The 25,631-nt window shown below is 43.3% G+C and overlaps 1 protein-coding gene across 1 annotated transcript in view; it reads left to right on the top strand.

The window, feature by feature from the left end:
• The window catches only part of ZNF292 (zinc finger protein 292), a 219,832-nt gene that overhangs the window by 124,562 nt on the left and 69,639 nt on the right, over positions 1–25,631 (top strand). Inside the window, exon 6 of the mRNA XM_069235570.1 lies at positions 16,610–16,746. Coding sequence (XP_069091671.1) covers positions 16,610–16,746 — 137 coding nt within the window. The remainder of the gene's footprint in view (positions 1–16,609; positions 16,747–25,631) is intronic.

The raw sequence follows: 25,631 nt of genomic DNA, 5'->3' as shown, positions 1-25,631 counted from the left end.
GCCATGAGCAGAAGATGCCTTGCAGAGAATTCCTTGTAGAGTCTTGCTCGACAAATCTGAAGACCCACCCTCGGGGGACCCCTTAAGTAACTGTAGTGACCATCAAATAGAGGTGAGGTTCAGGGACATGATCTACCTGGTCTAACCAGACAGACACTCCCAGGGGGCTCTGCCTACCTTGTTTCCAAGATGGCTGAATCAACAGGCCACCTGACAGAACCCTGTGCACCTCCCTAGGGGAGGAGCTGAACAAAGTTTGTGTGGTTTTGCACCAGAGCGGGAACCGGGGGTTCTTGAACTAGTGAAAACCAGATTATGCAAGGAGGGCACCAAATGTGCCATAAAGGAAAGTTTCCCCCATTCTAAGAATAAGGATGCCTTGAAGGATGAAAAGAAGCATCCAAAAGATATCTTTTAGAAACCAGAAAGAGTTCTATACCAAGAGGTCAAGCATAAAGCTTGAATTGAAATATCAGAATCAATCAGGGCACAACTTCCATAAAGAAAGGTTTGAGAAGAGAAATCAGTGGTCTGAGCTGTACAGCCTGAGAAGGGATAAGTGGCAATGAGGATGGTTCTTGAGTTAACGGCTGCTGCTAACCTACTCTAGGAACACACATTTTTATAAACATTTTAATCTTATTTTAATCTTGCAACATGTTTCTTCTAGTCTTTGATCATGCAGTCAGCATGCAAGGTTTCTTGGGAGAGAAACACTCCTTAGTCTCTTCTCGGGGATATAGTACCAAAATTAGCAACAATATGTAACAACATTCATCTCTTATTATCAAGTGTCCTAATTATTCACGTTAAATTAATCAATTTTTTATTTAGAAAACTACATTTTGCCCATGGGAACAGTCAAAGCTCATCTACTAAACAATCTTATTTTATCAACAGCTGTTAGTGTCTGTTAGGATAATACATTATTTTCTAATACGCTGTAGAACATTGTGTCTGGTTCTCATTTATTCTTATCAAGAGTTTGTGTCTCATGGTTGCTTCTACTTTACCTTACTAATACACAGGGTCCCTATTCATAATTCTTCAGTGCTTATTCTTTAATCATATATTTGCAAAGATACATGTCAGCATTTTTCTGAAGTTAATACTATTTTTTTTTTTTTTTACGTTAACTTCTACTTGCGGATTCCTCACCTTTTTAATATCCCCAGTGCACCAGCATTCCACTGAAACTTTTCATAGCTCTCCACATCGACGAGGATGTCATACTGTCACAGCTCCTCACATGACTGTATGTCATCATCAGATCCATAGGAAGTCATCTTCGGTGTGCTGACGTTGGTTCTGTTTTTTCCGTGCCTTCGACGCATCTCTCCCTTATGTTACTGTTGGTGACAGAGTTTCAGACTCTTGAACTAGCTCAGTTGTCAGCTAAATAAATAAATAAATGCGGGGCTCCGCAAGTCAAGCTAAATATGTGTAACTGGCTGCTTCATACGATTTTTACAGTTTAAATGCATTTGCTTTCTAATGAGGCCTACATGTTAATATTTAATGCACTGTTGTCAGCAATTGGAAATTCTGTTCTCTCGATTTGCTTTGGTAAAGTTCACTTATCTTGGTTCCTTATTCTGTGTGTTCTGCAGAACTGTAACATTGGGTCAGTTTTGTAAAATCCAGTTTGATCCTTGTGAGGCATGTATTCAAGCTGGGCACTTTCTAATTTCTCTGGGACCAATAAGAAGCGAATATTATCCCTTATCCCTATGGTTTCGGTATTCAAGTTCCATCATAGGCTTCTTTATGTTGCACTAAAGCAATCTTAGCTGTTTTCTGCTCTACTATAGCTCGATGTAAAGCTGCACTGAGCCTTGTATTGAACGTTGCATTGTCATTTTTTATAGTTTGGCTCTCACCAACTGTTTACTTCATTCTTGTCCACTGGTTTTCTGTCTTTCCCCTGCAGTGGCATCTGCTAAAAGCAGCTGTCATTTGATAGTCCTCACAATTACTTTCCCATTACTTGAATTGGCATTAACACTGTTGTTCATTATCCATGCTGCTGCATGGAATCCTAATAGTGTTCAGACTAGGGTCCTGATTTAAACTTTGGTGAACGGGATACTCCATTGCAATGTGACAGATATCCCATCCGCTGTATTACAAATGCAATAGGATATAATCTACTTCTAATCCGGTGGATGGGATATCCGTCACGTTTGTTAGAGTACACCATCCACCAAAGTCTAAGGCCCTACATATTCTAATGTAAAATTGCTAATATTGTGCAATAAATCAAGTATTAAATGAGACAAAAACAGGCAGGATTTTGAGTATAGTGCCTGCCATGATATTGAGAGAGTACTGATGAGAGTGTGCACTTTGTGGTTTTTATCTGCTCAATTGTTCTCTCTCCTAGTTCTTGGCACCTCACCAGAAACATGGCTGGCATGCTTCTTTTAGTACCACACTATGTTGGTAATGTAACTTCCCATCAGTTGCCTTATGGCAGATTCCACAATCTAGAGTCTTAATATTTAAGTTCTTAATTCCACTTTCATTTTTTTCACCTATGGAGAGGAGCGCTCCTCTTCAATCACAAGCTTCTGAGCTGCTTTTACTGCTTTATTCCCCAGCTGCTTTTCTGTTTCCAGAGATACGTGTCCAGTAGCCCTGCTGGCCTTAATACAGCACTGGAATCTTCTTGTAAGCCTTGTGGACGCAGCTCCACATGCCAAACAGGTGCTGCTTCGGGTAAATCCAGTCTGGGTTGTACACCAGCACCAAGAAACACCCCAGCTGCCAGGTTATACTCATAGTCTTGTGGTGTCCCGACTCGTCTCATCTACCCAATGCTGTCCTTCTCATGGCCAGAGTCAGGTAGGCCATTGTAAGTTAGCTTCAATTCTCGTCAGAACAAGCTTTGCCCCTGCTAACTAGAAGATCCTCCAGCTGCTTATCTAAATTGAGCCCACTCATTGGAAGGTGACACTCATGGATGTGCCATTTTCATCATGCCATCGTATGTTACAATGATGTGGATTTGCTGATCTGTGCTCTTCGTCTGGGTATTTTATTTGCCCTCTAGACTTTTGGGATTACTTGGCTGGCTGGTCACATCAGACATTTTTGTGCAGCACAAACCTGGTTGGGGAAAAAGCAAAACTTAGATGTATGGACAGCCTCACCTAGTTTTGATTCCTGAGTGCAAGGTACATTTCAATTCTCAGATTTTGGTGCTAGCTGAGGTATTTTGCCATGCTTTTGCACTGTCTTGAATGGTGCCGTTTTGGGGAATTTCTGTTTATTGTTTTTGCAAATGTGCTTCTTGCAATAAGGGCTCTTTAACTGTTTGTTTTTATTGATCCTTGGTTGAGAATATTTCTTTTAGATACCTGCATCTTCCCACACATTCTTCACATTATATTTCTCCTAGGATTCGGATTGGTTTGAGTAGGCTTCAGATGCTGCTCTAGCCGTGACTGTGCCTCCAGAACTGACGTCATGATTATTGAATGAATGAATGACCATACTTGTAAAGTGCACAGCTACTCGGAGTATTCTGGTGCTAAGGCAAATGGAGGACAGGGGACACTAAAGTTATAGTCTTAACAGGTGGGTTTTTAGCAATTTATGAAAGGCAGTCTCATTCAACATATTTCTAAGTTGAAATGGATGGTGATTCTCGATCGAGGTAACGTGGACGGAAAAGGAGGATCGTCCTTGTTTCAGTCTTTTAAAGCGAGAGCCCACTTTGAGCTGTCTGTTCCCCAAGCTCAGAGTCCTGGGAGGACAATAGTGCCAAATCCTATTCTTAAGATAACGTGTCCCCTTTCCATGAAAGGCACATGAGCTAACACTAGGACTTTAAATATAATTCTCCTGCCAACCGACAGCCAGTGAAGCTGTTTTAGATACAGGGATGTCGAGGTCCGTCTAATGAGCTTAAAGGCAGGCTGCTATATTCTGTACAACTTGTAAGCTCTAAATTAAAAAGTCTGGTAAGCCCACGTACAGAATGTTTAAATAGTTCAATCTAGATAAAATTAGCACTTGGACTACTATTTTCAGTGCTCCAAAGGAAGAAAGGCTAGAAACCTTTTCATCACTTTCATTACCCCCAAAGCACATCTTCACTACAGAGGAAACCTGGGGCTTAAATGAGAGATGACCATCAAACAATATCCCTAAATTTCTCGCCACCTATGTAGGAAAAGGGGAAGCAGGACAGTCACTCAGCCAGCATCCAGTCCATCCATGTGAGGGGCTGGGTACAAAAAGCAGAATTTCATTCCTGTTTGGGTTGCATTGCAGATTTAATCTCAGACAGTACATGGACTGCCCTCATACAGGCTGAGAAGGAATCTCCCTCATAAGAGACCCCTAACCTTTATTCTGTCAACTGTCAGCAACTGTCACCATTGCTGACAGAGAAGAATCTTGCTTCAAATCTTGTTCCATCTATGGGCAGACTATGTACTCTGATGATGCTCATTCTCACTGTATTTGCTGTGTACTCACAAAACTTCAGACTGACATGTCCTACAAAAGCACTAGCAAACAGAAAGGACGTTGGCACTTTATTTACTGGATAAAGCAAAATTCTCTGCTTCTAACTGGGATGCGTCCTCCCTTAGGGAAGAGTCAGTGAAAAGTGTCCTACCAAGCACTTTCACAAATTCTGTTTAGAAAAGGAGACCTATTCAGTTTCCTAAATTGGACTGCTTTGTTAAAGCTCTTGCAGCCACCTCCTCACAAAATAAATCAAATAGACTCAGGAAAAGGAGAAGGAACACCTCACAAAAATCATATCCCTATACTCAGTAACCTTCAAAGAAAAGACCTTCTGAAGACTTTCGACGACTAGGAGAAAAACTTAATTGACCGCAAAACTGATGACAACACCTACGCGATAAACTATATTGAGAATGTCTCTTACCAGCATTGTTCCTGAACCCTTTGACAGTGACACAACATCAGCTCTTTTGATGACATTGCCGTCGGCAACAGTTTTGCAGGACCTATTTTTTCACCATTAAAGGTGACAGTAACTCTACCTTCCCAAATTCTGGAATCTGAGCTTGAAGGACAAGTCTGCATCAGACACTGCATACAGTCCAGTGCAGTTGAGCGTACGCTATGTCCTGGATTTTGAGGATGGAAAGGTTGAAGAAGAGACTTGTCAAGACTATGACTGTCAACAATTATCACACATAAGTACCTCCTCAGTGCAGTAGAGAACCGGCGGCTGTATTGGGGATTGTAGCTTTTCTGTCTATATTACAGCAAATGATGGTCACTTTAGCGATTACTACCACAACATCCTGTAGTTCAGCCAATTCAAACCGCAATACCTGTTGTACTCATTTCACCACCTCCACCAAGTGCTGCTTTAGCACTTAAAACCCCTCTCCTGCCTTGACCTCAAAGAGAACCATTTCCCAGACCCATCAATAGAACTCTTGTATCACCAACTCATGAGGACCTGAATGATGACGAAGATTTAGCTAATTATATATATATATATATACAGGGAGTGCAGAATTATTAGGCAAATGAGTATTTTGACCACATCATCCTCTTTATGCATGTTGTCTTACTCCAAGCTGTATAGGCTCGAAAGCCTACTACCAATTAAGCATATTAGGTGATGTGCATCTCTGTAATGAGAAGGGGTGTGGTCTAATGACATCAACACCCTATATCAGGTGTGCATAATTATTAGGCAACTTAACAAAAAACAAATATATACCCATTTCAATTATTTATTATTACCAGTGAAACCAATATAACATCTCAACATTCACAAATATACATTTCTGACATTCAAAAACAAAACAAAAACAAATCAGTGACCAATATAGCCACCTTTCTTTGCAAGGGCACTCAAAAGCCTGCCATCCATGGATTCTGTCAGTGTTTTGATCTGTTCACCATCAACATTGCGTGCAGCAGCAACCACAGCCTCCCAGACACTGTTCAGAGAGGTGTACTGTTTTCCCTCCTTGTAAATCTCACATTTGATGATGGACCACAGGTTCTCAATGGGGTTCAGATCAGGTGAACAAGGAGGCCATGTCATTAGATTTCCTTCTTTTATACCCTTTCTTGCCAGCCACACTGTGGGGTACTTGGACGCGTGTGATGGAGCATTGTCCTGCATGAAAATCATGTTTTTCTTGAAGGATGCAGACTTCTTCCTGTACCACTGCTTGAAGAAGGTGTCTTCCAGGAACTGGCAGTAGGACTGGGAGTTGAGCTTGACTCCATCCTCAACCCGAAAAGGCCCCACAAGCTCATCTTTGATGATACCAGCCCAAACCAGTACTCCACCTCCACCTTGCTGGCGTCTGAGTCGGACTGGAGCTCTCTGCCCTTTACCAATCCAGCCACGGGCCCATCCATCTGGCCCATCAAGACTCACTCTCATTTCATCAGTCCATAAAACCTTAGAAAAATCAGTCTTGAGATATTTCTTGGCCCAGTCTTGACGTTTCAGCTTGTGTGTCTTGTTCAGTGGTGGTCGTCTTTCAGCCTTTCTTACCTTGGCCATGTCTCTGAGTATTGCACACCTTGTGCTTTTGGGCACTCCAGTGATGTTGCAGCTCTGAAATATGGCCAAACTGGTGGCAAGTGGCATCGTGGCAGCTGCATGCTTGACTTTTCTCAGTTCATGGGCAGTTATTTTGCGCCTTGGTTTTTCCACACGCTTCTTGCGACCCTGTTGACTATTTTGAATGAAACGCTTGATTGTTCGATGATCACGCTTCAGAAGCTTTGCAATTTTAAGAGTGCTGCATCCCTCTGCAAGATATCTCACTATTTTTGACTTTTCTGAGCCTGTCAAGTCCTTCTTTTGACCCATTTTGCCAAAGGAAAGGAAGTTGCCTAATAATTATGCACACCTGATATAGGGTGTTGATGTCATTAGACCACACCCCTTCTCATTACAGAGATGCACATCACCTAATATGCTTAATTGGTAGTAGGCTTTCGAGCCTATACAGCTTGGAGTAAGACAACATGATTAAAAGAGGATGATGTGGTCAAAAAACTCATTTGCCTAATAATTCTGCACTCCCTGTATATATATATATATATATATATATTTATATATATATATATATATATATATTCTGAATTGGATGAGGAGGAAGGAAAAAATCTGCAATAAGAAGACAGGAGTATTAATTAAGGGAATGGCTTCATTATTCCTAAAGAAGATAACCTGACTAATGAACTAGATTTGCCAGATTACATACCCAGCTTTCATACCTTGATGGAGAAGGCAGCTAAAAGTTTAACTTACCAGTGTCAACTGCACATTTTCTTTACAATTTTAAAGAGCAGCCATGAAAATCTGTCAAATCCATAATTGAACGGAATTTTGGTCTGAAGGGCTAAAGCTAATGAAGACACCTGCTATTGTTCCAACAGTGATACGATGTCTAGAGAAAGTATAAAACACTAGATTCAGCTCCAGCATGTCTTACTGTCCATCCAAAGCCAGATTCTGTGATAACATCAGCTCCTCAATTAAGATTTAAAAGCCCCATTGCACCACCCAGTGATAAGATCACAGATGTGGCATGATATTGCACCACTACGCCACCTTATTTTTGAGGCTAAAAAAAAAGAGGATCCTAAGGCAGTCCTCAATAAAGGAGAAATTGTATTAGCGGCCATTATTGATGCAACAGTGGACATCTCTAATGCAGACTTTCACCAACTTGCGGAGACAGCTATTTTGAAAAGACATGGCAGCATAGATTCACAATCATCCGGCCTCAAGTTGAATTAAAAAAAAATGAAGATGCCCGTCGATGGTCCTACCCGGTTAAGAAAGCTTTATGGGTGATGCTCTCCAAAGTACCAAGCCTGACACAGATACAAGAAAAGCTTTGAGCCTTAAGCAGTACCGCTGATATGGTTTGTCTACTTTTTATGTCTCACGCGGATCCCAAGCGTACAGGAGAGGGTTCAACCAATATGGAGATTAAAGTGGAACATACTACCTCAAGATAATTTGGCAGTGGCCAAAATCCATAACATCAAACCAATGAGTGCAGCAAATAATTCATACAGGTCAAGTGTTTAAGTTTATTCAAAGACCACCTGGAGCATCACCTCCATTTTGAGAGAGCTTCAACAGGAAATCCTCTTCTTCCTCCACAAACGGGCCCCCCAAATCCCAGAGAAACCAGGGATTTTCCTCAAGATTCTTTTTGGTTTTGGGCAGGAAAAAAAGTGGACAGTCCAGTTCCGCGCCTCAGACAAACAAGTTTCTGAAGAAAGTACTTTTGCTTGATTACTCTTCAGGAGGCCCTCATGATGATCCAGTAAGGGGACTACCTAACATCCCTGAATCTTCATGATTTGTACTTTGACATACCTATCCACTGGAAGCATGGAAAATACCTATGCTTTTCAGTGGCATGATAACATATGTTCAAAGCACTTATTTTTTACCTCAAATCTCAACCCTGGATTTTCACCATGTCCCTATCACCAGTTGCTGCCTTCTTGTGGCAACAAGGTCACGAAGTGTACCCATTTTTGACTGACTGGTTTGTCAAGGTTCCATCAAAGGAAGAAGCAAAGCTCTCTACAACTGCAGGCATCTGTTTGAGTTTTGGTCTCATGTTGAACAAAGGAAAATCAATTTTAGAGCCTGAAACATAAATCTAATTCCTTAGAGTGACTCGTGACACACAGGTGAGAAATGCTTTCCAGTCGTTCGAGATAGCAGTATAACTCCAGGCAGTGGCGAAGAGCTGGTCTAGAAAGCAATCTGTCCCAGTCAGACAATAGAAGTAGGTCCGATTGTCATCCTGTATGGCTTCATTCACTTCTACAGACTCTGAATGAAACAAATGAAAGGCTCATGAGACAGCATAGTTCAAGTCACAAGGCGATTGAAGAAACCACTATTGTAGTGGAGATTCCCCACCAATTTGAAGACAGGCTGCTTGTTTCAATCTGTATCACAAAGAATTGCGCTAACAACTGATACATTCATAGAAGGTTGGGGAGCTCGCTTGCAAGAACTGTCAAACAGAGCCTTCTGGTTGGATACAGAAAAGATGTTTCCTGTCAGTGTGTTGGAGATCTGACAGGAAACATCTTCCTGGGCCTAAAAGCTTTCCTCCCGAGAATGGCAAGGCAGGCAGTTCCAATCATAACAGACAATATGACATCCATGTTCCACATAGCCAAACAAGGTGGTATGTCTGATCTGTGCAATAAAAATCATCCAAATATATCATTGTTAGACCTGGCATCCTTGACGTGGTTTCCCCCTAGCTTTTTTGCCTTCAGACCTCCTGTTTTTACTGACCTCGTTTTTGCTAGCCTAACAGTTCTGCACACACTACCAATGCTGACAAGTGCTAAAGTACTTGTGCTCTTTAACCCCAATTGGCATATTTAATTTACCTATGTCCCTAGTAAAATGCACCCCATTTGCCCAGGGCCTGTAAAATAAATGCTACTAGTGGGGCCTGCAGCACTGATTGTGCCACCCTCTTAAGTAGCCTTTTAAAGATGTTTCAGACCCTGTGTGTACAGTTTTCAAACTACTGTGCTGACCTGGCAAAGAAAACCTTTTGCCAGACCCTTACCTTCTTTTATAAAACATATGTCACCCCTAAGGGTAGGGTGGAGTGTATTTAAAAAGTTGGACATGTGCTTTTAAGTTTTACATTTCCTGGTAGTGAAAAACTCATAAATTAGTTTGTCCGCCACTGCAAGGCCTATCTCTCTCTCAGGTTAACATTGGGATTACCTTATTACATCTTATAAGAGTAATTCACACTCTGAAAGAGTTAGACTTTTCGAATTTGGTGTCCCTAGGATCACAACTTAAAGTTCTAACTTATGCTGAAGTAGGATTTTAAATTGAAATTCCGAAAATGCCATCTTTTTCTTACCTTAGACATTTGGTGCCTGCTGTCTATCTCTGATCATATGTCAAGAGTGAGGGACAGCTGAGCTTCGTGTATTCCATTTAGACAGCCACACCACGTGGGCTAAGGTGTGACTTTATGAGCCATCTGTGTTTTTTGTGCCATCCTGAGCAGATTGGGAGAGAGGAGCAATACACAGCCTCACTTACACCTGACTAGGCTGCCCTGGCCACACAAAAAAGGGCTGCATACCCCCTGTAGTGAGTCTGGAACCAGGGCAGGACATCTGTGAACTTCAAAGGCATCTTTTGAAGTCTCCCCAGTTCAAAGGCACCACTGGGTATAAGGCTCAGACATCACCAACTCCGTACACTTATAGACCTGTGGATACTCTGCCAGGAAGGACTGCTGCGGAAGGCCTGCCACTCTGCTGGACTGCTGTTTGTTGGACTCCTTGTGTGCTGTGCTGAATTGTGGCTGCTGCCCTCTTGCCTGAGAATGAGAAGGACTGGTCCTGATTCTGTCCAACCCAGAACTCTGTGACTCCAAGAGCTAGTCGGCTGGCCTCCTGGTCTGAAGTCTTGGGGACATAACAGACTTCCAACCCCCCATGCTCCTGCACTCTGCCGTCTGTGAGTCTGTCCTTCCAGGTCGTGCCACCCCAGCCCTGGACCCTTGGAAGTGGGCCTAATGTGCTTGCTCCAGTGGAGCTTGCGGATCCTCTGCTGCGGGAGTAGAATTGCAGCATTGCCGCTGGTGCTTGGAGAACACATCACCTCAACTGCGTGGGTTGGAACCGCTGCAGTCAGGATTGCATAATCACTGCATCTCGACATCAGCGCATCACCCTTGAAACCAGCACTGTGGTGCTTTTCTCGGTGCAAGATCCTCACGTCCCGTCAACAGCAGCCTCGCCACCAAAACTCTGCATCGTAGCCTCTGCGCTCCTCGGATCCTACTCATCACCTTGACTGCACCACAGCTCCTCAGTGCTGACGCAGCAGGAACTTGCACCACAGCTTCTTTGCATCCGGAAACCCCTGCATCAATGCTTTTGTGTGGCAAAAGCAACGCATCCCTTCTACTGTGTTATTAGTAACAGATGCATCGCTCTGCAACCTGGATTTGATGTACTCTTGTTCAGTGGGCACCACGGGATCACTGTAGCCATCCCGCACTCAATTGCGGTTGACCTGAACATTTTTGTGTGATGTTGCACTATTTTTCTGTTTAAAGTGTTGTCCAAAAACTTTCCGCATTGCCTTCAGGTTAAGCCTGACTGCTCTGTGCCAATCTACCAGAGGGTGAGCACAGGTTAATTTGTTTGTGCCTTACCCCGACAAGAAATGTGGTTGCTGCTTAACCAGGGCTCACACACCAGTCAACAAACAACCCAATTTCTCACAATTATCTTTGTATAACGTAATCTGTTTGATTATAACTTTTATGCCATTTGACTAATCTGTTCCGAATTTGACACTAGCTTGGTCTTTCCAGCGAATTTTGGCATGTAAAGTTTTTTTGTGCATATTGGTGCATGGTGAGAAAGTTAGCTTGGTCCCAACCTTCTCCAGAGAGGCTCAGCTACGGTGGGCCTGGGCCATTTTTCACAATGACAATTGCTGTGGAACATCTGCCAGGTAGCCAAAACAATTGGGCGGATTCACTCAACCAACAATTATCAAATCTCCATGACTGACAACTGCACCAGCACAAAGTCAAATACATATTCCAACTTCAGGGTCGGCCAATGATCAATCCTTTCACCACACTGAGAACAAAAAAATGCCAGTATTTCGGACACAGATTTTGACCTGGACAATGCCGGTTTGATCAGATGTTTCAAAATCTTTGCTTCTGCCTTCTCAAAGGCAAAGACTGAGCATTACACACTTTTCCTCATTGTTCCGGTGTGGCCACTTCAGTACTGGTACAGCAAAAGTATAGCTAATACAGCTGTCAGTACCTCCAGTGATATCTCTGAAACCTTACCCCAGGCTCCTATCCAGACAGCATGGATAAATACCGCACCATGATCCCAAGTCACTAAACTTGACAGCTTGGTAGATATACTGCAAGATTGCAGATGCAGCCTAGTGCAGGCATGCAATCATGTATTACAGTGCTAAATGTTAGTGTTTCTATGTATGGTGCAAGACCAAAGACTTTTTATCCCCTTCAGATACCACCTCTTTCAATACTTCCATGCTTATAGGATATTGCTAAAAGTGGTTTTATATATTTATCAATGTATTAATCAATGTAGCTACACTTTCAAGATTTAGAAGAATAGAGATTGCATCATCCACTCTGTTCTTCCAACGTTTTATAAAATACTGTTTAAGACTGGACTCTTTGGAGCATTTCCACCTGTCCAACGCCCTCCAGTTCCTTGGGAGCGCAATAGCATCCTTTGAACCCATACACAAGGCTCACTTAGAGTTCGTATCATGGAAAACAACAATAAAGAGAGAAGGTGCAATGCAATCATTCACTATCAGTCTTCTGTCCAATTCTCAAGGGACTAAGTTACACTGAGAACCAATCCTCAGTTCATACCCAAGGATCCTATTGACTCTGAGCTTTCATCCCAAACCCATCTGCTTCAGCAGAAGGATCATTTCATTAACTAGACTTACCTAGGTGGCTTATGGTCTACATCAAGACAATGGCCATACAGTAGACAGACCAGTTGTTTATTTTTGACAGCCAAGAAAATGTAGTCCTCGGGCCAAAGAGGGGATGGCACGTTGGCTCAGCCTTTGCCACAGCAAAGCTAGACATTCACTAGAAGGAAGCATGGTGACAACTGCAGCACTCTATGCCAATCTGTCTTTGCAAGACCTCAGCCCGACAGCTACCTGGAGGAGCAGGCATATGTTCCTTAAGCGCTATTGCCTTGATGTTGATGCTGAAACAGATAAAGCATAAGGAAAGGCAGCCCCCAGAAACCTTTTTTTCATTAAAAGTGAGCCTGTTTCCCACTTTGTTTTAAAAAGTTGTATAATTATATACTGCCTTCTATTCTGATTCAAGCATGTGAATATATGAAAAAATCCAACTTTGGAGAAAATGAGTTAACTGCCGCTACAATTCTCCAACATTGGAATCTTTCTTTCATGTAGTCATTGCAACCCTTCCTCCTCCCAGGTTATGAACATACTCTTTACATACACTTCTCACGCTTGTGTTTTGAAATCTGAGCTATGGTGGCGTCTAGGGAGAATAGAAGAACTGATACTTCAACTTCATTGGCTGAAGTTCTAGTTGCTTTAAATGAGTTGGATGTGCTTTTAAACAAACACTGTTGTGGTCTACAGCATTTTATTACCGTTTATTGGTTTTTACGAGTACTGGGAATTCTCATCATGATGATGGGGAATGATTCATGCTTGTGAATATATGAACGATTTCAATGTCGGAGAATTGGAGTTAGAGGTAACTATTCTGTTTGCTTTGGGTGCCATAACTCCTTTGTGCTGGTGCTCAGGCAGCAACATCACACTGAAAAAGGACCGTAGTACTCCATTTGTTTTTGTTTTTAAAAAAACATGGTAATTCCCTTCAACTTCCCTCGCACTGGAACTTATCGTTGTCTAGGCTTGACCACCACATGTGTTCTTCTGAGTCTCCTGAGTGTTACATAAAAAAAAAAAAATCAACCCACTCCTCACTGTTGCACATGTATGTGGCCCATCAAGAAGCCAGAGGCTGACTGTAGCTTTTCTTACCCCAAGAAAAAAATCCAAAATAGCATTTTGCTGGTCGCAGAAGCTCGGGCATGTATGTGTCTCAGCAAGGAACCAAGTGACTTTTTTTTTTTTTTTTTTTTTCTTGGGTTTCAAAAATATCCAGACAGTGTCAGTTACTTTGCTGGGTCACAGAGGCACAGCTCATTATCTCTGTTGGACAGAGAGGCATTGTGAAATGAAGGAACTGTCTGCAGTAAAATCGTAAAGCTGGGGTAGCAGGAGGTGGGATCAGGAACAATACTAGCCCATCCTCTTATAATCCACACACTCTGGTTAATTTCTTCTGTTGATGGGGTGGGAGGTGCTGGCTGCTTCTTTCCTTTCCCTGCTAGTTCAGTCTAAACTCCCTGGCTACCATGCCATTTAAATACACTATATAGTTTAAGAATATTGTTTGATACATAAAACATTGGCCTAGAGTTAATCATTGAGTGTGTGCCTCATTTCCGGACTGTGTGCAACAAATGCTTAGCACTACCTTCTGATTAGCTTAACTGCTCGACCACACTACCTCACTAGAGTGTTAATATTATCTACTTTAGACTGTGTAAAGCCTCTGGGGATCCACTGGACTCTGTGCACACTATACCTTACTTTGGTATAGTAAATACAGAGCCAGCTTCCTACAATGGCCTCTTGCATTGCCATAGTGCCAAATTCCTGCCTGCACATGTGGGGGGCACATTCTTTACAGCAGACTCCCCTATCTCAGAAGATTTGGCATTTGACCATTCGCCAAAACATCCATCTACTAGCAGAACATCTTCTGGGGACACAAAACAATTTTGCGGACCTCCTCAGCAGGATATGACAACAAGTCCACAAATGGAAACTTTACCCACAAGTCCTCTTCCCCTACTTTCAAAAGTGGAGGCTCCCAGACATCGACCTATTTGCAGCAAAAGAAAATGCAAAATGCCCAAACTATGCCTCCAGGTTCCCACACCTTCAGTCCAATGGCACTGCTCATTGGATGAACTGGTCAGGGATAGTTGCCTATGCTTTTCCGCCTCTCCTTCCATTTCTTGTTCAGAAGCTCATGCAAACATCCCTCAGACTGATTCTGGTGGCCCCCACATGGGCCTGACACCTGTGGTTCAAAACCCTTCTAGAACTATCAGTAGTTCCTCATGAGAAGCTTCCCCCCAACCCGGATCTTCTCACTCAGATCAATGGTCAAATCAGATGACCAAATCCCAAGAAATTAAACCTTGCGATATGGCTCCTGAGGTTATAGTTTGGATACCTTAATCTTCCTCAAGAATGCATGGCTATCCTTAAGGAGGCACGTAGACCCACCGTTAGAGCATTTTATGCAGCAAAATTGAAACTTTTTGTCTGCTACTGTATATCCAACCAGTGAGACCCTATCAAAGACAATGTGTAGGGAATTCTTCCATACCTTCTCTACTTGCAAAAAGCAGATTTAGTGTACACCTCTATAAGGCTGCATCTAGCACCCATAGCTGCTTACGTTCAAAACCAACAGCACCATTCACTTTTCAAAATCCCAGTAATCAAAACCTTTATGGAAGGACTTAAGCAAGTGATTCTACCAAGGACTTCCCCAGTGCCTTTTTGGAATCTTAATATTGTGCTCTCAAGACTCATGGGTCCACCTTTTGAGCCCTTACACTCATGTACACTTCACTTCTTATCGTGTAAAGTGGCATTTCTAGTGCCATCACTTCACTTAGGCGTGTAAGTGGGCTCCAGGCTTTAACTCTGCAAGAACCCTTTTTCCAAATACACAAGAATAAAGTAGTTCTTTGCAACAAACCCTAAATTCCTACCAAAGGCAGTATCTCAGTTCCATCCTAATCAATCTATTGAATTGCCAGTCTTCTTTCTGTGACATGATTCTGTTACTGAAAGTGCTCGCCACACTGTAGATGTTAAGAGGGTGCTTATGCTCTACATTGATAGAACTAAAAGCTTTGGAAAAAACAAACAGCTCTTTTTATTGCTTTTTCACCACCCCAAACGGCAACCCTATATCTAAATCAGGCATAGGCAGGCGGAATATAAAATGTATCCAGACCTGCTATGCTAAAGCCAAAAGACCATTACTGGTTTCTCCTAGAGCCCACTCAACTCATTAAAAAGGAGCAGCCACAGCCTTTTTAGGTTGATTACTGACATATCAAGGCAGTTGCATAGTCTACACCACACACGTTCACCAAACATTATTGTGCGCATGTTTTAGCACACCAACAAGCTAATATAGTACAGGCAGTGCTATGTACACTTTTTCAGACCACTGCAACACCCACATGTTAGTCCCTGCTTTTAGGGGACACTCCCTTACAGTCTTTGCACGGCATGTGTATCTACAGCCACACATGCCATCAAACGGAAAATGTTACTTTCCCAGTAAGCATCTGTTTGCATGTAGTGCTGTAGATTCACATGCGCCACCATCCTCCTCTGACACCTGTCTCTGTTGCAGTCTCTTCACCAACCTTCATATAGTCATTTGCTTGGACATCTGTCTTTTCTTGTATTACACTCCATTCTCATTTGCCTGCGGGAAAACAATCTAACTATGTATTGATGCCCATGTGCATTACTAGCAAGAGGAGAAGTCACTACACCCTATGACTCAAAAGATTTTCCAAAGAAATACAACTTGCAATCTTCCGGACCCAAAATTAGATGGCAGAAGTATGCAGAGAATGTGAATCTACAGCACTTCATGCCACAAACAGATGGTTACTGGGTAAGTAACATTTTCCTTTTCATAGTGCTTCTTACCAGTCTTATTAGTGTCATTTAGTGACCACCACATTAGCTTGGCATTGACTTGAATCTTACCCTTGAAGTTATTTTCACACAGTTGTAGAGTTTATTCTGATACCGTTACTTATGCATCTTCACTAATGAAATATTCTGTCGCAGCATCCTCCCAACAGAAATGCAATACATGTAAGTATATTTAGACCCTGAAACTGAAATAGATATCCCATGACACATTTTTATGTTCACTAGATTGCAAAAATGGATTGCAAAGATGCTTTGGAAATGATATGTAATCTTGAGTCTGAAGGAGATGAAAAAACGGCATTGATTATATGTGCAGCATTCCTATCCCGCCAACTTCAACTTGGGGACATGGACTGTGCATGGTAAGTTATAAAACTACATTCAAATGAAATTCAGAGCTTTTTTCATATACATATTGTACAACAATGTTGGAAAAGCTTTTTTGTTCTTTTAGACAGATTTGCAGTTGCTCTTTTTAAATTGTGTAGGTGGCTTTCAAATCGCTAATTTCTAGTGATTTTTCTGTTCTTTCACCAATGGTAAATATTTTAAAAGTCATACATTTTCGATCATCATATCGTATTGTTCTTCCAGGGGATCCTCATCAATAGTCATAATCACTGAATGGTCCCACCAGCCTTCGGAGACCCCAGAGCACATATTCATTAAATATTATTATTATTTATAAGTATAATAATACATATATATATATATACTTCTATATGCAGCCTATAATAAGGTGCTAAAATGTCTAAAGTACATTGAATTTTCATTTCTGATTAATAGGTAATCAGCAACTTACTTCTGTCAAACACAGACTAAAGAGCACAGATCTGTTTCACAACCTTTATTTAAAAGGAAAATGAAAGGGACTATGATACATTTTTTAGCCAGGAGGCTGCCACTTAAAACACAAGACAGAAAACTGGCACCGTGCCTTTAAGACCTCCCAAGACCCCATGTATCCTCACATGCCTCACAGGTCAGTTTTTTTTTTTGTCTCCTCTGTTTCCTACTGTCAGGATCCTGGAGCACTGAGCTCCTTTTTTGGTAATGTTCCCAAACACTCTTTGAAACCTGTCAGATACCACTTATTTTTGACCTAGTGTACAAACAACATTTTTTCCTTATAGAAAATATATATTTTTTTCTGTCAAACATGCCTTCACTCTTTGTGAAGTGCCTCTTGTGGTAAAAAAGAAGGCTTAGACTTACCCACATTCAGTCTGCATTGTGTGTTTACCAGAGTTCTATCAACCAGATTCCTGTCTTCCCTGTCAGAAGCTTTCCTGAAGGATCCTGAAGGACTTATGAAAAAATCAGATAGCAGGGACTCCATGGGAGAGAACTGCAGGATCTTTAAGTGGTTTTGTGGGCCACCAACTTGTTTTCAAAGAGCCTCTTATGAAATGCCTTCACACAAGGGAAGATTCTAGGGAAGACACCAGAGACATTGTTCCCGGTTGACGTAAGGTAGGACGTTGAGAGAGGAGAAAGCCCCTGTTTGCTCACCATCGAAGTCAACCTCTAGAGCGGCTTCACCTCAGGCTCGTCATCGAGACACACTGTGCTGACGAAGCGACAGCATCCATAGAGGTCAAAAAGATCAGTCGATAACGTGGATGACTACAAAAAAGGCATTCCTGTATGTTGAAGCAAGCATCGAGCGGCATCCATCTACATCAAAGACACTACCGTCAATGTTGAAACCCCTAGAAGACCACTGATCGACATTGAGAAAACCTCAAGTGGTCCCCAAATGCCAATGACATCATGAGACCTCTCAACGTCATCAGAAGTACACGTCTTCACAACTGATACAGAGGAGCCAAGGCATCTTGCTCCTCCCGGGCTTTCTGCTGACATTCCATTGAACATTTAACCTTGTTGGCTAGAATATCTGCAACACTCACTCCTCAGATTCGGAACATTCACTGGCTTACTTCCCATCTACAGTGACTCCTTGCACACCATCACCAAAAAGAACACTGTCTCCTCTGTTTTCTCCAAATACTCCTTCTGTTCTTCCGGAGAGGCAAACTCCTGTGCCACGGTCTTCACATAGATGTAGGAGCCCGCTAACTCATAGAACCACTTCATGATCTAAGAGATCTCACTGTTCCAGATAAACACACAGGTGATATAGGTCACCTTTTTGGTCTACCACCTCCTGCTCTTTAGCAAGAGACTACTTGCCTACACTTACAGATACTCCCACCAGCAAGAGTGTCGCCTGTAGATGACGTTACCACTTTCAATGAAGTCTTGATGAGAGGAGCGTCAAAGCTAAATATTGAGATTTCTACACCTAAGACCTCTTCTTCAGTCATCTTTGAAAATTTCTGTCTCTGAGCAATATCAAGGCCTTTACTACCTCCTAAACTTTGGCTGAAGTGCACTGGGCTCCTGGTTACCATGTCCCCAGTGCCAGTGTTCCTTCCCCAAAACAAGACACCTGTTCACTAGATCCCTAAGTGACCAGGCCCTGTAGCACCTTTGTAAGTCCCTAGTAAGTGGTACTTCTAGGGCCTATGTACTGCAGAGGGTCTCCGACCGCTGCAGCACAACTTGTGCTATTCTGAGGGACCCAGCACCAAGCTCATGCAGACTGCCATTGCAGGCTACGTGACAAGCTGCTCCCTAAAAGTGAAAGCATGACATGGCTCACAGGATTTGTGCCATGTTGTGTTTTCAAGTCCCCTAAACACTGCATGTAATATTTGTAAGTCTTCCCTACAGCAGGGCTTACAGCCATATGGCTAGGTGCATTATATTACATGTGGTCATATTTGCAAGAGCAGATATGCCCCTGCTATGTCTTTGTCAATTCTTAGCCCAAGTAAGTGAACAGGGAAGCAATTTTAAGTGCATTGGGTGGATGCTGGCCAATACAAGTTCCCAAGCTACAGGATGGCATCACTGAAAATAGAAATGTTTTCTATCAAACATCTCGTATTAATAAACTCTTACTGATTGCAGTGATGGCTTTGTTAATACATACACCCAGAGGGCACCTGAGCTCACTGACTAGTTCTAACCAGTCTGCCGCAAAAGACGAGAATCAGACCCCCACGGGTGAGAGTCTTTGCTCTCTGGAGGTCAGAAACTATGCCTGCTTGGGCAAGGGTGTTGTATACTCCTCCCCACAGGATGATCTGCATTCCAAAGCAGGAAGCTTCAAAGAAGCCCACCGTCTTTGGTATGCAGAACTGGCCTTCCTCAGAGGGAGATGCCGATGCCTCTGCCCCAGGGCCCATCTAGCACCTAGACAGGCGGGAAAGTTAGCTTTGCAGAAGGTGTGTTGCATTTCCAGGCTGGACATACCCCTCAGGTAACCAGCCTGAGATGAACATAGCCTCAGGAATTACGCCGTCTTATGTGTGAAAGAATTAGGAATTCTAGGACAGGGTGATGACCACTCCTCAAAGGAAGTGGTCATCAAGGGAGTGTACTGACCCCAAGGCTAGCTAGCTAGCCCATTGGCTACTACCCTTTACTCCCCGTCCCCCCAATCCCCCACCTTTAAATGGAGTATTAAGGGGAACCACCGATGCCAGATCCTCCTATCTTTGCTGAACACAAAAGAAGTGGATAAGAAGCCTGCTGAATGAAGGAGCATGACTGACTTGGTGCCAACCCTGCCAGCTGCACCTGACCCTCAAGGAGTAACTGACCTGTTCTACCGCTGCAGCCTCCAAGAAACATGGAGAGCTGCCAGTGCATCGCAAATCGCCAAGAAGAACTCCCTTGGAGCAGAGGAGCTGCTTCCCTGTATCTGCAGGCGCCCCAAAAAAAGACTGTGAGGACTGGGACCCCTAAAAACCCAACCCCAGGCAGCACCACTGCCCCAGCTGCTTAGTCAGAGCTGAAGTAGGCCAATGGTGTCAGCATGGTCCCCAGGCCCTCCAGAAACAAAGCCCACCCGAGTTTGCCCACTGTGGACTTCACAACAGTGTCTGCAGCCTGTTTCTGCAGACCCCCCTGCTACCGGGAGTTACCTGGAGGCAAAGGCCTGATGCCTCAGGACACTTCTGCACCTGTCCACCCAGGACAGAGCAGAAGAGGACAGAGGATAAGAGGACCAAGGGTGCCCCCATGTCTCCCAGCCTTGTGAGACCTTAGCCTACTTTTTTGGTTTGGTCAGACTGGAACCCCTTGTTTCTGAGGGCCCCCGACTACCGGGATTGACTTCAGCACCGGACCCAACGACAGTACACACCACTGCACCCGAGCCCCACAACCCGAGGAGACGTGGACCAACGGTGTCCCCACATGCCAGAGGACCATTTGCACAGTATACGTCATTTTGGTCCACTATATGAAGAGCAGCTTCCTACATTCCCTCATGAATTTTGAAAATGTATAAAGCTCCAAACCAAGATACCCTTGTTTCTGAGGACTGATTTTCCCCCACCGTACTCTGTGGTTATACCTGCTGCCCGAAAGACACATTCATTAGCTGCTTTCTCGTCAGTTCCTCCAGATAAGGACAGCAAGCAGGTTGACTCCTTGGAAAGAAACTGTGTGGGACATCTGCTTTGTCTATAAATGTAGTGAGTGCTTCTGACTTGCTAGGCAGATGTGTGGGACACTCTAAACAGATTTGCAAATTGACTGCCAAAAGAAGATCGACAAGATTTTCTCAAAGTCCTAAATGAATGGGGATTGGTCTCTAACCAAATAATATGTGCTCCTGCAGATGCTTCAGACCTTGCAGTGCATGGATACTCCATGGTGTTTGTGCCAGACAATCTTCTTGGCTTCATCTTACAGGTCTGCAGCCAGAGACCCAATATAGGATACTGAACCTTCCCTCCACAAGCAACTCACTCTTTGGAACCCATGACAATAAGAAAATGTCAAAAATGAAAGCTGAGTTGGGCACTTTCAAAGCTCTCAGTCTGGAGAAGAGAAAAGAGTTTTGTAACATACCAACCTTACAACAGGCATTACTGTCAAAGGAGGGTTCAAACCCCTCACTGGATTCAGCACCACCAACAGCAGGCACGGCTGCATTACCATCCCAGATGACCCTCCAGGGACAAAGGATCTCAGCACCATCTTCTAGCACACAACCAGCAAAGCAGTGAGTGTGTGCTTCCCTCACCTCAGTTACGCGCTCTGGTGGGGGAAGTATGACAGGTACTTGGACGAGTGGCATTTAATTACAAGAGACAAATGGGTCTTAATATTCTTCATAATTGTTACTTAGTTTCTAAACCCCTCCTCCTGCTGTTCCACCAGCAAAAGTATGTTCCCATCACCAAGACCTCTTGCAAAAAGACATCATCTTGCTACAAAAAGAGGCCATAGAGGAGGTATCATAACATCAAAGGGTAGCTGTTATTTCCCAGTAAAGAAAAAGGCCAGAATAAGAATTCAGACCCATTCTAGGCCTAAGAGTATTAAACTATTTTATATGCAATGAGATATTCAGGATGCTGGCTCTCCATCAAATCTACCTAATCGCTCCCATGGTGGTCTCAAAAGAACTTGTTAGTAGAAGTTATTTTGCACCAGGACCCTCCGACACAGACATTGATCACGGGCGCGTCATTACAGGGATTAGGTGCTCACGTGGGTACCCTTCAGATTCAAGGAGTGTGGCTGAACAAGGAGAAGAACTATCACATCAACATGTTGGAATTGAGAGCAGTTCATCTGTATTTAAAATATTTTCTTCCATGGATAACCTCACATTCTCTTGTCCAAACCGACAACACAACTGCCATGTCCTATCCTAAACAAAGGAGTGACTCATCCTCATCCTTTATCTTTGGAAGCTCAGGCCATTTGGAAGTGGCTAATAGCCAGGGACTTAACAGTACAAGCCATAACCTGCCAGGAGCCCAGAACACTCATGCGGACTCCCTCAGTCGACATTTCTGTGAAAATCACGACTGGGTCCTAGACAACAATGTCTTTCATGATCGAGTTCGAGGATGGGTCCATCCACAAATAGATCTGTTCGCAGACTCAAGCAACAGAAAAGGCTGAGACTATGCTTTGAGGTTCTATCAACAAGAAATGCTGGGGAACGCCCTTTTGATTATTTGGTCAGGGAAACTTCTATATGCAACTCCACTGATTCAAACAGTGATCAACAAATTGTACAGGTTCAAGGCCAGATTGATCCTCATAGTGCTGGAATGGCTTTGCCAATGGTGGTTCACAGACCTTCTCTATCTATCTGAGAGGCCACACAGGAGGTTGCTGTCCAGGCAGGATCTTCTGTACAAGCTTGGAGGGAAAATTCTACATCCCATTCTCTCTTCCTTGAACTTGACAGCATGGCTCCTGAATTTCTCCAATATGGACATCTAGAGCGTTCGGAGGAATGTATGCATATTCCACAGGAATCCAAAAGATCTTCTACCAGAAAATCTTTTCAAGTGGAAGAAGTTCTGTTTATGGTGTGTCCAGAACGATTCCCACCCTATTTTAGTTTAGGAAAATGTGATTCTGCCCTACCTCCTCCATTTGGCAAAATCTGGTGTGCAGTTCTCTTCCATTAAGGTACATCTGTCTTGCAGTTATTACAGCCTACAGAAAAACACCCTTGCAGACATCTTTCTTTAAAATGCTAGTGGTTAAAGAAGTCTTAGAAGGGCTGGAAAAGGTGTTTATCCAGTTTTGGATCTTTCATAGATTTACATGCTTGAATCTTCCCGGTCGTCGAAATGGGAGTCCCACAGAACCCTATAAAGCAGTATATAATAACAACTATAACCATAGAGCCTATAATACAAATAAGCCTAAATTTGCTAGTCTGTCCATGTCGTTTTTTAAAATGGACCAAACTTGAACTATAACCAATCATGCGACAGCACCCTCTAGAACACTCCCATAGAAGCTCCCTTCCTCAGATTTTCGCTGCACATAGAGTGTGAAGGGAGTCTCCCTGAGCTCTGCTCAGTTCTTTCCACAGATTTCTTCAGAAAAGGTTTGGCCTTTCATTTACATCCAAATTGTCTGATTCTAAAGGCCTCTTTCGTCCCTGCAAGACCTGTGGGGAAAAAGAGAGTTCATGTGGATGATCCACATAAAAACTGTATCTATTGCCTTCACCCTACTCATAAGGCAAAAGAATACAAAATCTGTCGCATTTTCCCACCAAAAACTCTGAGAGACAGAAGGCAGATTGTTGCTGTGGCTACAGAAAACTAAAGCCCAAAAAACATCATCTGATGAGGACAGTGACTCTGTCCCCAAATCTCACAAAAGGGCTACATCTCTAGAAGGAACTTCTAAGGAGAGCAGGAAATCTCTCAAAATTCATCATCAGTCTATAGAGTCAAAAAAGAAAAACAACTCTCTTCAGAGGTAGCTTCATCTGCTCCAGTTACCCCCTGTAAGCCACTAAAACAAAGGGGACAAAAATCTCCTGTTGTCTTGCTATCGACGATGAAGCCACTGTCGACAGCAACATCGTCGACGACCACCATCACCACTGTATCATCGACAAGACCATCTGCATCGTCGACGACGACATTTTCCATGCAGGTTCCAATTTCATCTATATGAACCTCGGAGTCATCCAAGACTTCGCCGAAGGCACAGTCGACAGCATCACCTTCAGCGACTCTTTCATTGTCGACACTCCCATCGTCGACGGCCCCTGTCGACGATACCATTGACCAAAACAATGTCGGCAAGGATAAAAATAAAAACTTGCCATAAACCCACAATGGCATACGCGGCAAACATTTCACCTCTTCTTCCAAGTCACCTTTTAGACTTGGAGGACTCAGATGATGAAGGACCTTTTGGACAGGATCATAGTCCTTCAGAACTCCATGTGAAATATCAGGAAGAAGAATATTATGAGGATGATCAAAGTCAGCATGTTGAGGGATACTATTGCACACCCTCTACTCAGAAATACACTGAGCACCACTATAATCCGGAGTTCCATCATCCACAGGAGCATGCATTTATTCCTCGTTCACTGATAGAGGAACTTCAGGACATGCTGTCAGATTACAGCATCAAATATTCCACCTCCAATAATGCCCAGGATGACACCGCCACCACACGCTGTCCCCCCTGCCTACGGACGATCCTTCCACATCGGAGAATGAAGAAAAGGAAAAAGGCGAACTACCGTCTCAGCCAGACGACTGGCAGGATTGCGTTATTCCTTCTCTATCTCCTCCTCAATACTCTCCGGCTGATTCCCCTCCTGAAGACATTGGGGGATTTCATTCTATTATGGAAAGGGCGGTGGAAAGATTTCACCTACCCATTGCAGTGAAGTATTCTGATTGTTTCTTGTATGACTTCTAAGATCAGGTGCAGAAATCAGTAAGGTCCATTCCTATCATTGACCACTCATGGCAGGAAGGTGTCAATTAAGAACCCTGCTACGGTGCCACCACGTATTGACAAGAAATACAGGGCTCCGGATAATTCTCCTGCATGTCTCACAGGACATCCTAGGCCGGATCTGTAATCGCACAAGCTGCGCAGAGACGATCTAAAAATCCAGCAGCCCCTATCTCAGTACCACCAGATAGAGCCGGTCGACGCCTTGTCACTGACAAGATTTTCCCTCATGTTTGCCGTTACAGTGATAGCTGCCAATGTTTTAGCTATCCTAGCACGCTATGATAAGCAGATATGGTCCGACATCAAACCTATGATTGATCTCATCCCTTAAGAGCAAAGGCAGAAAGCAAATAAGATCTTGCAAGAAGGAGATCGAGCCTCTTATGAGATCATTGATAATGCCATGGACATAGCCTCAACGGGGTTTAGGCAATTGGCAGGCGCTGCTGTTCTGAGGCGTCAGGGCTGGCTAAAAGCCACTTCTTTTTGACCTGAAGTGCAAACAAAGATTTTAGATATGGCATGCGAATGGGATATGCTCTTTGGCAAGCACGAAGATGAAGCCCTTTTTGGCATTAAAACAGACACTGATATTGCTAAATCCACAGGCACTTTTCATATAGAAGGCTGCCTTTCAGAGGGGCAACGGGAGTGGCTCTTCCTCCTATAGAGGGTCTTACTTCCGTTCCCGACCGTTTCAACCTTACCAGCAATACAGAACATCAGTCGTATCACCAACAAACTACAGCTGGTTTCTCTAGACAAGGAGTCCGTCAGAGAACTTCACATCAACCCAGAGCCACAGAATGCAAGCTATGACTTTGTCGAAGGACCAGCTACTCAACTTTCTCACCATCAAGTAGGGGCAAATAAATCCAAATATCTCCACAACTGGAAAGCTTCACCTCTGATCAATGGG

Source organism: Pleurodeles waltl, chromosome 5 (genome assembly GCF_031143425.1).
Source record: "Pleurodeles waltl isolate 20211129_DDA chromosome 5, aPleWal1.hap1.20221129, whole genome shotgun sequence".
NCBI lineage: Eukaryota > Metazoa > Chordata > Amphibia > Caudata > Salamandridae > Pleurodeles > Pleurodeles waltl.
This window is presented reverse-complemented; position numbering and strand designations above follow the sequence as displayed.